This window comes from Aspergillus karnatakaensis (assembly GCF_047715665.1).
Source record: "Aspergillus karnatakaensis strain CBS 102800 unplaced genomic scaffold BJY04scaffold_34, whole genome shotgun sequence".
Classification (NCBI taxonomy): domain Eukaryota; kingdom Fungi; phylum Ascomycota; class Eurotiomycetes; order Eurotiales; family Aspergillaceae; genus Aspergillus; species Aspergillus karnatakaensis.
The window spans coordinates 167121-180745 of record NW_027395746.1 but is presented as its reverse complement, the minus strand read 5'-3'; the positions used below and the strand labels follow the sequence as shown (position 1 = coordinate 180745).

The window sequence follows — 13625 nt, the reverse complement described above, 5'->3', positions numbered from 1 at the left end:
CATGTGCATTCTACGATCTTGATCGTGCTTTATTGGGCTAGGCATCGTTCTCCCATGGCCACTCATGACCATCAATGACGAGGCTAGGACACCAAAGCATGGCATAAACACCGATTTTGCACTATAAAGTAATGAGCTTTGGCAAGACGGCTATTGTAGGTGGATTCAACTTACCCAGTCCTGCTGCTCGTCCGAGCAATAGAGGAGATCATTTGGCCATGGCCTATCCTCCCCAGAAACATCGGCTGCGATTGCCAAGTCACAGACGGGCATGTCAAATAGGAGAGTCTGATAGTCCTTAATCTCTTCGTCGAGGAGATTCAAAAGGTAGTGGTACGTTGCATCCTTGGTCCGCGGGGCCCCGAAATCCCCCGACGCCGACTGCCAGTCCATCGCGGAGCGAACAATCAACTCAAGGCTCATGTCGTAGTCATTTAGCTTGTCCTTGCCGTCTAGTCCGATGAAAAGTCTGGAGGGCAGGGGACTGACGGTCCCTGCAACGTGGAAGAATGAGTCTTGCCAGACAGCTAACACGTAGATATCCTCGTCGTCGCACCAAATGCTGTTCTTCCATTGGTCAAGCGCGCCGCAAACTCCCATGCCCGTCTGATGCACGGTTGTCTTGATGACGAACGGCTTTTGCGGTTTCCACACCTCGTTAATCAGGTCGCTTGTCAACGCTGCCAGGACACGATCCGGCACGGCGGGGACATCTATTGGCTCAGCAAAACCACCATTTTGAAAGATCCTAATCAGGCCCTGTGTATCATCTGAGTATGGCTTGCCGTTCTCTGGGTCATTTACGGGTGTGTCCTCGAGCACATGCACGGCCAGGTCATCCGCTGCATCCGCTGCCAGTTTCAAAAAATCGCCCAACTGGTTGGTGATGTTGGCGAACTCGTCGAACTTGGGCTCGGGAATCTCGGCGGCGCCGAAGCCCAGCGCAGCACTCCCAATCCCGGCAAATCCAGCCGGGGCTGCAACCGATGCTGCCCATTCAAGAGCTTGGTAGCCCGTGAAGACGGTCAGAAGGGCATTGACCAGGCTGAAGCTCGCACTGAGGTCGCTATCGTCGTAGTTCTTGGGCGCAAAGTCCTCGATGATATTTGCTGTTTTCGCAATGGCGATGGTTCCCGAGTTGATAAGTCCCTGTGCGATCTGTACACAGTAGTTGTTGAAGTTCTGGATGGCCCAGAAAATGAAGGTCAATTCGGGCTGGTTCTTGCACATTGCTTGACTTATCTCACTCATATCACAGGTGCGAGGCCTAATATGTTTGACATTCCGAGTTAGAGCATGAAGTACAACAGGAATGAAGGATACGTACGGATTGCACTTGTAACTGATCCGATCCAACACATCTGGATCGTACAACGAAAGCAGGCTGTCTTGAACATTAGTTCTGAAGGCCCCTTTCTCGCCCCCGGGCTTGAAGTCGTCAATGCTATTATATCATTAGCCGGGTCTCAGGCAGGAGAAACACTGAAGGAGTGATCAACGAACAAATTAATAAGAGCAGTGTCAATCTCCCAGGCTTGCCAGTTCTCGACGGTCTTTGGATCGTCTCCAGACACGGTCAGCGGGGCACAGAACTCATCGACGTCTTTAATGACACCTGGTGGCGCCGGTGATGCGGCAGCGTCACATCCATTAAGCCATTCGCTCGCTGCACCAGTATCGTCCGAGGTCACAGCCATGTAATCAGCTCGTCCATCACCATTAAGGTCTCCAAATCGAATCATGCGCCCCTCAGTCCCAACGCCCGTGGCTATGGTTCCCTAGTAACACACGTCGAGGTTAGAGCAAACATGCCAGCGTCGCAGAGATAAACTCACCCAAGGGATCCAAGTGACCTTTCCTGCATTGGGGCCATCATTGGCCTCGGAGCTTCCGGCATTATACCAACATTGAACAGATCCATCTTCAGGGTTAATCCAGAGGTATTCAGCGCGTCCATCACCTAAGCCGGTTAACAAGGCGATTTGAGTCCCGTGGTTTCGAACCAGAAATAAAGGTCGCTCACCATTGATATCAGCAAACTGAATGTCCTTCCCCTTTCCACCCACACCTGTTGCAATTACCCCTTGGGGAATCCAAGTCGGGTGCCCTTCATCTCCTCCCGCGTTCAAATACGCAGTCACGGCTCCAACGTCGTTGACATACAAATAGTCATCTCGTCCATCACCTGAAAGGAGGTCAGCACGACGTTTGCAATAACGAGTCGGGAGGAAATGCCATTCAAATCAGCGAATCGGACCCCTTGTCCATCCTGCCCTATGCCGGAGGCGACTTGACCTTGCGGATACCAGGTCACCCGGCCTGGAAAGCCCCCATCATCCGACCCTAAATTCCGCCAGGAGTCGACTGACCCGTCGTCATGGACAAAGAGGTACTCAACACGGCCGTCACCGTCAAGATCCCCAAATCGAACCTGGTCCCTCACGGCACCGACTCCAGTTGCGATTTCGCCTTGGGGGTACCAGATCTGCTTATTGTTGCTGACACCACCATTGATATAAGCTACAACTTTACCCTTAGCGTCAACCGAAACATAATCATCGTAACCGTCGCCTATAGAAATAAGGTGTTAGCCGTCATAGAAGCACAAGGTGAAGCAGTTGGTAAGGCTTACCATCAAGATCCTGAAATTGAACCCCCGGGCCAATCTGGGACACCCCTCCGGATCCGCCATTTTGCCACTCGGACACCTGGCCGTTGGGTCCAATGGAGACATAATCACTCCGGCCATCGCCGTTGAGATCGGCAAACGTGATATTCGTGCGTGTGGCTCCGACCCCAGTCGCGACCACCCCTTGTGGCCACCAGAGAATGCCATCAATGCCTATGGTATTGGTATACAAGGTAGCGGCGCCTTCGTCTGACAGCCAGATATAGTCTACCCTCCCGTCTTTATTTAGGTCAGCTATCCGCACTCCTGCTGCAGCGCCGATGCCACTCGCAATCTGGCCCTGGGGGACCCAAATAGGTGTATCGCCGGTGCCGGTATTAAGCCAGGCGTTGACCTGACCATCATCACCAATTGCAAGATAATCATCCCGTCCATCACCATTGATATCACCGAAGAGGATCCTGTCTCTGGGAGAGCCGACGCCGCTTGCAATCTCGCCTGTTTTGTACTGCTTAGCAGGTCCACTCGGCGTGTTTTCCATGGTGGCATATCGTACCTTTTGGAACCCATGTCGGCTTTCCAGGGGAATCACCGGGGGTGTTCAAGTAGCAGGTAACTCGACCGTCATCCGATATCCAGAGATAATCGTCACGTCCATCGCCGTTCATGTCAGCAAAGCGAACACCATCTCCATCCTGACCAATGCTGCACCGCTTTTAGCCTCCACCCCGTGTCAAATCACGAACCACTTACCCATTTGCAATCACACCCTGCGGCATCCAAACCACGTCGTCAGCACTCGCGCCAGGTGTGTTAAGGTATGCTGTAGCCGCCCCCTTATCATCCAGCCACAAATAATCATCGCGCCCATCCCCGTCGATATCACCAAACCTCACCCCTGTACCAGCTCCAACCCCACTAGCAATCTCGCCCTTAGGGACCCAGAGCGACTTGAATCCCTCCGAGGACCCAATCCCCGATGCGACCTCATTCTGCGGATACCATACCGGCAGCAACGAACAGCTCCCTGTATCCGTCCCCGTGCTAGGGGCCAGGCCAGGGACCGGGTCTTCAATCCACCCTTTCTCCCCTGCTTCCACAATTGCCGAGTACCATATATCCCCCATATGCTTGTAGCCAGCGTCCGTGGGGTGCAGACCATCATTCAACTCAGCCGTCGTCAGGACCGTCATATCCACAACCATAACCTGCTTTCCCTTGTTCGCTCTCGCCGCAACAACATCAGGTATGTGGTTATTATAAACATCAATCCGCGCCATTGTATCCGCATTCGCCGCCGGAATAATCCTAGCCACGAGAACAGCAGCATCCGGGCAGGTCGTGACGATCTTATCGATCAGCGCCCCAAGCCGGTCGGGGGCAGTATCAGGGTCTGACGGGATATTCATATCATTTGTCCCAGCGTGCAAGAGAACCACATTCGGCCTCATATCCAGCGCGGCACCGCATTTCGATGAGATCTCCGAGATCGTCGCCCCGTTGTACCCTTCGTTATCCGGGTCTGCCATAGTGCCGATTGGCTGCGTCCCGATGAAGTCTTTGGGGTTCTCGGTGATGTCGTTCCAGAGTTCGAGCCGGTACCCGTTGTTGTCACTGCTAAGATAGCCGTGGGTGATTGAGTCCCCGAGGGGGAGAACGCGCAGTTCTGCTCCATTTGCAATCGGTGCTCGTGCTACGAAGGTATGTTCTCCGTGTGCTAGTGCTAGAGCTGCTGTGTAAAACAGGATTAGACAGGATGATCTTGCTGGTATGGGCTTGGGGTGGGCGGGCCTACCCAGAAGAACAAAGGAGCCACAGGCCCTGAGAAAGAGGCTGTGCTGCATTGTTTAAAGAGGACTTGGTGTCTGTGTTGAATCCTGATGGTGTGATTAATCTTCATGATGGCTAGGTACCTAGAGCCATATTTATAGCTTCAGCTCGTAGAGTCGAGCTTTGTCAATTTCATGCTCACTATCGGACTCCCCCGTTAGGCCGTCAGCACTAGGCGAAGAAGGTGTCTTAACGAAGGCTGAGTCAAACATGTCATTTTGAAAGTGGAGACTTGCAATATTCAAGTTCTGCACGTACTCCAGAGTGAATGGCTAGGGCCGTAATACGGTCTAGGTGAATAACTTCAGCTGTCTCAAGGGGAGGCTCTAGCCAAACCGGTCATTTCCGATCGTGCATCCTACCTGATAATGACCAGGAATCGTGCTAACATATCACATTGGGATATAGGGATTCGGCGGCCATAAGCTAATGCCCCACGCCCACCACTTTTGACACTCCGGTCACTCCGCAACTCCGCAACTCCGCAACTCCGCGAGTGGTATGAAGCATTTGAATATGCTTGTTTTGGTACTCAATCGTCTCTGGTGTAGTGGTGCATGTACTTGGCCAATCTGGAGATTCAGTCTGGTACAGACCTCGATCTAGATTCTCAAAGGAAGAGTTTAGATATGGCCTAAACCGACCGGTATGGCCAAGAATGCTTGGTAGTGATTAAACTTTGTGTCAGTTCCAGCCGCTACAGGGGTAATTGACACGGCAAACCGGTCCCGGTAGTAGGCGAAGGCTTTGCGGAATGGTCGTCCTGCAATACATACAGGGCCGCACTAGCTTGTATTCCCAGCTACTGCTGGAAGCAATGAGGAACGGGCATCTTGGCTCGAAAGGGAAGTTCGGCCGGCTCCTGAGGCCCTGGCCGGCTCCTTTGGGCTCCACAACGGGCCTCATCAAATAATGGGGTGTTTTGGGACAATATGAGTGAGCACGGAGTATATCAAATCCAGCCTTATACCTGCTTTTCCGGTAACGGCGCACCGCAAGGCCGACTCCAGAGGACCAGCACCTAGTCGTGAATAGGAGCCCCTAGTCTCGCTAGTCTCCCTTTGAGTTCAGTCTATGTGGGCTCCACTGTCTTCTGCCGTGGCCGGAATGTCTTCCAAGCGAGTAGTCTGATCAGCCAGTTCTAGATGTACGTGGGGCGGAGATTTTCACTTGGACCTCGGGGTAGCCGACGAGGCAGTTGCCAGATACAGTTCCCTCCGGAGGCTGCTACTGACAAAGGTGTCCACTATGTTCCGCTGCTCCCAGGACCAATAATATACATAGTCAAATATTGCATGGCCGGGAAGGACATCTCAAAACATTGCTTGGGCAGACGGAAAATAGTAGACCTTTTATGGCGCGTGGCGTGATGAGACAACTAATAAATGCAGCCGAGTCATATGATTTCTGTGTCAACAGGAACGATTCATGAGGCGGTAGTCTGTATGGCATTTGCGCATCCATAGTCGTCATCGCATAATGGTAAAGCTGGGGTTTAGGGACGAGCGCAGCCTTGCAAAGGGCCTAATGCTTACATTTCAAGGGCGAGAAGACTCTTATTGTATGCAGCATGTAAAACAGCGAAAGTTGATTCCTCGGAGGTTCCTGTGTAAGTTGTAGACCTACCAATTTTCTTCGAAAGGGCAATAGTGATTTGCAGCACCGCGAACTCCGATTGTATCCGTGGCCAGGTTATTGGCCATATGCATCATCATTCAAACCTCTTGTTAACAAAATCCAAAGGGGGCAGAACCCTGGAAGTACATCGCCCATCCTAACACAGGCTGGATAGTATCAAGACTGGTCTTTTCTGTATTAATATAACTATTATTATAATTCCTTGCTTTTTATAAGATAGCTCTAGCTAAGACATCCTGAAGTCTAGCTGGGCTAGCCACTATAATTATATTATAGGATATTCTATTATAATCAATAGCAAGCAGTACAGAGGCTATTAATCTTATAAAATAGTATATCCTTTAAACCTACTCGTCAGAGGAAGTTAGGTAAATAAATTTGTAAGAAAGGATCTTATTATTTATATCTTAGAAGTAGAAGATAGATACCTAGCTGTAGAGATAGGATAGTCTACTACCTATGCTCTTCCTATGGGCATACCTGGCCCAGAAGTCCAGCACCTCTGGAGAGGATAAGGATTGTGTGGAGGGAGATATCTTGTGGAAGGGAGTTAATTATATCTTAGATTTTAGTAAAGAAAGCTAAGATGAGGATTATACTCTTAGGATAACCCTTAGATAAGTTTCTTAGCATTAAGGCCTAATATACCTCTAAGGACTAGTAATAGGTGCTAAGGGTATTATCTAAACTACTAAGTAAACCTAAGATAGTAGAACTAAAGTATAAGTTCACAAGTAAAGCCTAGATAAGAAAAGGCTATAGTAAGGTAAATTATAGTACTTTACTACTTTCTTATTAAGACCGCTTATATTACTACTTTTATAACTATCTTATTAAAGTCTAAGTTAGTAAAATTAAGGAAACTTAAGTTAAGTTTAAGCTTTTTTTTTCTCTATAAATTAGGCTATTATCTTATACTAGTTTATTATCTACTTAATTAAGTAAATAAGGGTGGAACTTTTCCTGAATAAAGCAGTAGTCTTCTAAGAGAATTATTTTTATACTCGGAGAATTAATATCCGTCCTTCAGGGCGGAGCATTTGGGGGGTTGGATTCCACTAATAATGGTCAATGCGCCTCCGCAGAGCGATTGCTGGTGCTGCAACCACTGGCGAGTCAGCTTTGGTCGAGTTCCATCAATTAGATGTCGTATCTCAAAGCGTGTCACTAAAGTCCCTCAATTCGCCAAGGATACTAAGGATGACGGTGAGACCTCTTAACAGTCCCTCAATGATCTAGGCACTAGGGAACGATCATAACAACCATCTTGTTCTCGTTCCAGGGATTACCTACCTACCTACTTGACCAGTGAATACTATCTCACCATGATTGAGGTAGGTTCAGTGGACTTTCGGTCAGAAGTTTACATCCAATTACGAATTAGCAACGTCAACAACCCGTAATACACAAAACTCTAGTGGGCAGAAGGATAATCAGGTAATGGTAATTCATATACTACTGCAGCGCCACTTCAAGAGCCAATGGCGATCAGAGTATAAAATGTATAGCATGTCACCAGTCAAATATAGAAGACGGGCTGGAAGGTTACACCTCTGCTCCTCTGATTTAAAAGTCCCTCTGAGTTGTCAAGAATTCAAAAACTTGCATACTACTTCAATTCTTATTAAATCAAACACTATATGATTGAACCTTCTACCTCCTACTATCTTTCAATGAGTTGATCCACATACTTTACAGATGCCTGACGCTTATGGAACCATCTCGTGCAATGCTGGACAGTCTGAAGGCAGATTTCAGGTGGATGGTAGACAATATAACCTTCGACTGAATATACCTTCGTGTCCTCAGTTCTCATGCTTCAACGCGAAGCTCGCATACGATTCTGTTGATGATTTGACGGGCAATGAAACAATCAAGTATGATTCTTATGTCAGGGCGATGATATGTCTATTGGGCTAGAAGGGCGCTCTGGTTCACAGACTATCACAGGCTCTCCAAGTGCTCCAGCTAGCTCGGCAGGACTCTCTGGAACGGGAACCTGGTCTCAATCGTTCATGTAATGGTAGACTTTTACTAAGAGTCGCTTGTTAGTTATTGGGGATTTTGTTTTTTATCTTGTGCGCTCAATTACTATCTAAAAGCGGTTATTCTTATTCTATCAGAGAGTATAACGAGTTAAAAGAAGAGGGTTCATAAAGTATGAACCCGAGCGTTTAGAGCATGGTTGAGCGCTCTAAAAGCTCATGTCAGACGCAATCAATCAAATTATTGCCTTTTAAAGGTATCTTAACCAATTAACCCAAGTTCATCATCCATAATGAGCTAATGAGCCATAAGTAGCCCTCTATAGGTCGGCTTAGGAGGCGGGAATACTAGATAACTTTAACCTAACCTCCCTTTAAGACGACTTCACCAACTCCCAAACCCAAAGGAAAAAACTCTAAAAGACTGCAGAAAGCCCCATGATGGCATACTTGTTCTGCTCGCTATATTACCAACCTATGAGCCTCGTTATTCCTCGCTTCAGAAGTCAGCCCTTTTGATAAAGTGGCAAACAAACGACAAAGCTCCTGCATTCTCTCCGCCTCCCAGACGCGACACCCTTGGTTGAAAGAAATGTGGCCGGCGCGTGCATGGCCGGCATCTACACTTGGGACACAGTTCGAGAACAGCAATGCAAGAGATTTGACTGAGAAACGATATTCTTGTGGATATATACGATTATCCTGACTTGGGGTGCGGGCAATGAGAGGGAAACCTGAGAATGGACCATGCATATCCCCCTGCAGCTTGACGGGCAGATTTCAGATATATATACATTTGACATTTCTCTTTCCCGGCAAGAATGGAATTGCAAGCAACAGGCCTCGGATTAGTGGTCAGGTCTCTCGTATCTCCAGTGCTGTGCACCAGCACTCTGTCATACATGGTTCGCTTTAAGCAAAAGCAGGGATTCGCCAAAGCCTTACTGGTCAATATACAAGACCGAAAGGGACACGACAAGAATATCATTTACATAGACGGAGGCAATAAGTTGTTCTTCTGCCCCATAGCATCGACGCTATGTTATAATCTACTTATGCAGACGAGTCATATAATTGCGGCGTCATAAAGACCACTATATAGGGGTAATCTGTAAGGTATTTGGGCGCATGCATAGTAACAATCTGATAGTTTCGGGTTAACATATCAAACACTCCTCAAAGGGCCCCCTTTTTCGTCCCCCCGGGCTCCAAGTGGCCTCGTGGCTGGATCACTAGCCGGCAGTACCATCGAATAAACCTTTTGCTAAACCAGCCAAAGTTGGAAGAACTCTCGAGCCTATATCCAAGCCTCTAGCTATCACGCTCTTTTTCCCATACATCACCCATCCCGACACCGGCTGGATAGCATCAAGACCAGTCTCTTGAGTGTCACTGACACTACCATTACGACTCCATGGTTTCTCCAAGATCGCTCCGGTCGAGACAGCCCGAATCCCAGCCAGGCCAGCGACCATGGTCGTGTCATAGGACGTCCCATTATCGTCGACGGAAAGCGGCACGGACGCAACCCCAGTCGGCACATCTTCTGTATCAACCCGGCGGGATAGCGCGCCGCTCAAATCCCACTCCGTGTCCCGGGCCTTGAACTCCGCAGAGGAAGCCGGGTAGATGGTTTCGTGGGAAAGCAGCTTGCCATCTGCGTCCCAGAAACAGAAGACGGAGACCCAGCCGGAGAGGTAATCCGGTCCACTGCCCATACTCTTCTCGTGTGCACACTTAGCCCAGAAGTCCAGCACCTCCGGCGGCTGTGGGTTTGCAAAGGAGGCGACGAAATAATTGAGGATTGGGCGCAGCAGCTGCGCGAACCGCGCTGGTTCGTCTCCAAGTGTAGAGAGTTTATCAAGTCTCTTCACCAGCTTCTCCCAATCCTCTTTCTGGCCTAGGAGGGTGACAGATGGAATCCCGCAGGTGAGGACCGCGCCGTAGGAGAAGTATTTCTGCAGAGAACCCATCATGAGGATCGCCGCAGCGATGGTATCATCGCGCGTGGTGGTCGTGAAATCCGGCAGCAGCCAGTCGCGGAATTCTTTGTCTACGAGGTTGTCGTCGATCAGGTTGGTCATTTGCACCGCTAGGGCGCCGAAATCGACACTGCGGATTGTTCCGACCGCATGGACTATTAGCTCTTTCTTTCCCTTGTGGGCGACGAAGACGGAGCGGAGTTCCTCGGCGTGGGCGTTGATGTAGAAGTTGAGTTGGGTTAGGATGGAGAACCACACGTCTTCGGGGCGGATGGTTAGGTTGTGGTGCCTGCAGTAGGCCTCAAAGACGGCCCAGACGAAGCCGTGTCTGGAAGCGGAGACGTGGGAGCTTTTGAAAAGATCTGGAGGGAAGGAGCTCTGGATGAGCATATGGCCTTTGCGCTTTTCTGTTAGATAGGACCGGGCGAACAGCTCATCGGCTGTAGAAACGCTCCGGGTCGTCCATGCGCGGGGAGGGTGCGGAGCGGTGGTGAGGGTGACGGGCATCTTGCTTGGGCAATGATAGAGTGTGGAAAGAAGTGAGTCTAACCTTTGAGGCTGTGAAGGTGGGGGCAATCAAGTTCATATCCGCGGAGCTGTGACCTGGCAGGCAGCACCTTTGAACCTGGTTAATAATTGATGATAATATATCAACAGGGGTGGTCCGACGCGACTGAGGCGGGGTACAGTCGTTCTTGACATCGCCTGCACCAACTTTAATAAGCTGCCAGCACTTAATTATGTGCCTTACTATATTTCGTGCCGTACATATTTTAGATAATACACTATATGATTACACTATATCTTATATACTCGAACCCTAGATTGGTTTAACCGCACGACCTAGCCAGCTCTCACCCAAGATCAACATTCTATTATATTTATTCTTGATACCGGCTTGCCTATAAACACATGTTAGAGCTGAGTGATTAGACAATTATATTATCAAGCTCTGGCTTGGGATCCAAAGCAAATTACTTGGTCAAAAAGCGTCGGCCATCTGCTTCCAATAGGATTGGCTAAGTAAATAAACCATGCAAAAGTCGATGGTGGACCAGATTTTTGTGTTGATATGCTCACATTATCGAGAACCTTACAGGGCCTTTTCTAAATCTGATAGGTACTATTGTGTCCGCGACTGCGTATCAAACGTGTAGCTAGAGAAAATGATTGGATTGGAATACAGATTGACTTAGTCAAGTCAGCCATTAGGACCCCCTGGATACGTGCTATAATTACCAATATGTTCTCTTCTAATAATAGATAGTTACTGAGAAGTACCGGTATGACACGGTACAGTAGCCCATGGGATTCGACTGGGATTCATTTGGCCCCCGTTATCCGTGGAAGAGCCCAGAAGCTATCTGAAGCATGAAACAGTAACGCTTCGTTTCGAACAGTAAACAGGCAGTAGGGCGGCAAGCAAGCTAGTCGTCTAGGGCCTGTTGATATGCGACGCGACGGGAACGGCATAGGTATTATTGGCTCCGGAACCGTGGGTAACCAGAAGCCTTCGTGAAAAGCGAGTCTGAATACCTGGGCCATCTTGTCTCATTTTCCGTTGAAATATATTATCAGAAGTAGACAATAAGCTTGCTGTCAGATTACTTGAACCCAATTAGAAGCGCGTGGATACTTTGATCAAGGGAAGAAAGTGACCGCTCTACCAAGGACAACTAACTGCAAAGCAAGTAAGAAAGAACTCTGGTCGTCTCAGCGAATACAAACAATGGACTTCCCGCCATCCCATGTTACCCTTTTTCTCATCTTCATTGTGAAGGTATGATGGTTTGTATCCACGAGTGCTTCATCTTCTCCTACAATGTGCGCGGAGGAAGCAAACACCATTGCTTCTCCAGTACGCAGGCTAGCAACGCGATAGAAACCATCAGGGACACCGTCGCGCCGCGAGTTTTTGTTATCCATCGGAACATGTTTCTCCATTGTTTTGTACCACTCAGGACTTGTGAATCGGTGAATAATAGTAAGCGAGCAGAGATCAATCAACCCAGATGATATGGTTGGCTCTTGTGTGGAAATTACTGTACGTACCCCTAGATGTCGTTGCTGTCGGATTATGGTCAGGAGGGTCTCGGTAAGCACTCTCGCAGCGGGCGTATCAGTCATGTACTATAAGTCCTTGATCAGTGAGAGATTGATAGAATAATTAGCAGTAAAAGCATACCTTGTGTGCCTCGTCAGCGACAATCATCTTGCCCGATGAGGGCTGAGCTTGAAGGAACAGTTCAATAGCAATACGGAAAAGAATGCAGGCCGTGCTTTGATCGACAAACGGGCATGACAAGTCCAGGATAGTGATACCACCATCAACGAAATATTCATCTGGAGCCTTTCCTGTAATATCAAGGTATGAATCAAGCAGATCTAACCTCTGATATAAGAAAGGTGTTTGGGAGCGATCAAGTTTGAGAGCATTCAGGCGAACCCGGAAATTGGAATAATCAAAATAGCCCCCGCGCTCCATTGCCATTTGCCGAAGGACTCGCGTTACTTGTGCCATGTATAAGGGCATGGCAGTGCTGTGTGACATTGACATAAGGGAGAGCATCATACTTATATTGAGATGCTTAGGCTGAAGCCTGAAAGGACGCACCTCAACGTTGGGAATTTCCGAGTACATATTCTTAAGATTATGAAAGTTCGTTGGAGAAGCTAGCACACGTACTCGAACTGGGTGCTCCAGTACATATTGAGGCATGACTCGAGCAAGGAAGGCTGCTTCGCTAGGCTGCGAGCTCACTGTTGAGCTGTATTCATTGAACTGCAAGATCAGAGTTGAAATAGGCTTCTTCAGATTTCCCAATACAGGCATTGCCATCGAGCAATTTTCTAAGGTCGCGGTTCAGATAAAGAGTCATCTAATAGAAGAGAAAACATACCGATCATGCAAGCAATAGTATGGGACTTGCCACTCCCTTGCACACCACAGAGAAAGGCAGAGAATGGGATATTTGTGTTTAGCATAATTCGAGGATCAGGTATCGCATTTCCTGCCGTCATGACTCCTCCAAGGAGCGCGTATTGAGAAGGTAGCCTGCGTCCGCGACCCTCAAGGGAGGCAGAAATCAAAACAGCATGCTCAGTAGGTAGATCATTGCCAAGGGCAGACTCTTCATTATCGGAAAAGGCTAAGAATTCCCTTTGCACCTCTAGGGAGGGTCCCGGAGGACTGTCGACTGAAGACTCTCGGACGATATCTCCAGCGAGATGGTCCTTGAATTCTACCGGAATTAGAGAAACCTCCTAGTAAGAACAGAAAACTCTCATTTACCTTGTAGACGGGCGCTGTGTGCTTCCTCATTGTCTTTGTAGGTAAGTATTTCCGGTACATAGGGATCGCTTAGGTTCTTGTGGAGCTCATATCATCCCGATGAATGATGGAGGTATAGAGAATTGTAGTAGAGTTTGAAGATTCTGTCAAAGGTGGTCTTGTTTTGATATCAGTTGATGGTGAAGGGTACTGATGGAGTTCCTGGAACCATGATTGAGCTGGAAGAGATTGAACTGGAAGAGATTGAACTGGAAGAGATTGAACTGGAA

At 48.5% G+C, this 13625-nt stretch overlaps 3 protein-coding genes across 3 annotated transcripts; all 3 read right to left on the bottom strand.

The window, feature by feature from the left end:
- Window positions 1-37: 37 nt before the first annotated feature.
- Window positions 38-4473, bottom strand: BJY04DRAFT_219712 (uncharacterized protein; the record flags this gene model as incomplete). The annotated part of the gene is made up of 10 exons (XM_073716659.1): window positions 38-121; window positions 175-1267; window positions 1328-1444; window positions 1504-1778; window positions 1836-1960; window positions 2024-2185; window positions 2296-2571; window positions 2633-3127; window positions 3186-3334; window positions 3383-4473. 10 exons carry the CDS (start codon window positions 4471-4473, stop codon window positions 38-40), a joined length of 3867 nt encoding a protein of 1288 aa, XP_073569721.1.
- A 4630-nt stretch (window positions 4474-9103) lies between these two features.
- On the bottom strand, window positions 9104-10609 carry BJY04DRAFT_192647 (DUF4419 domain-containing protein). Its single transcript, XM_073711800.1, has one exon. The coding sequence runs from the start codon at window positions 10569-10571 to the stop codon at window positions 9315-9317; it is 1257 nt and encodes a 418-aa protein (XP_073569720.1). The 5' UTR covers window positions 10572-10609; the 3' UTR covers window positions 9104-9314.
- A 1168-nt stretch (window positions 10610-11777) lies between these two features.
- Window positions 11778-13386, bottom strand: BJY04DRAFT_219710 (uncharacterized protein; the record flags this gene model as incomplete). Its single annotated transcript, XM_073716658.1, has 4 exons — window positions 11778-12194; window positions 12250-12914; window positions 12965-13298; window positions 13357-13386. The coding sequence occupies 4 exons, from the start codon at window positions 13384-13386 to the stop codon at window positions 11778-11780; spliced, it is 1446 nt and encodes a 481-aa protein (XP_073569719.1).
- Between the last annotated feature and the right edge of the window lie 239 nt (window positions 13387-13625).

Excerpts from the sequence above, each read along its gene's own strand:
- BJY04DRAFT_192647 (XM_073711800.1), bottom strand. The coding sequence starts at position 10,571 with ATGCCCGTCACCCTCACCACCGCTCCGCACCCTCCCCGCGCATGGACG.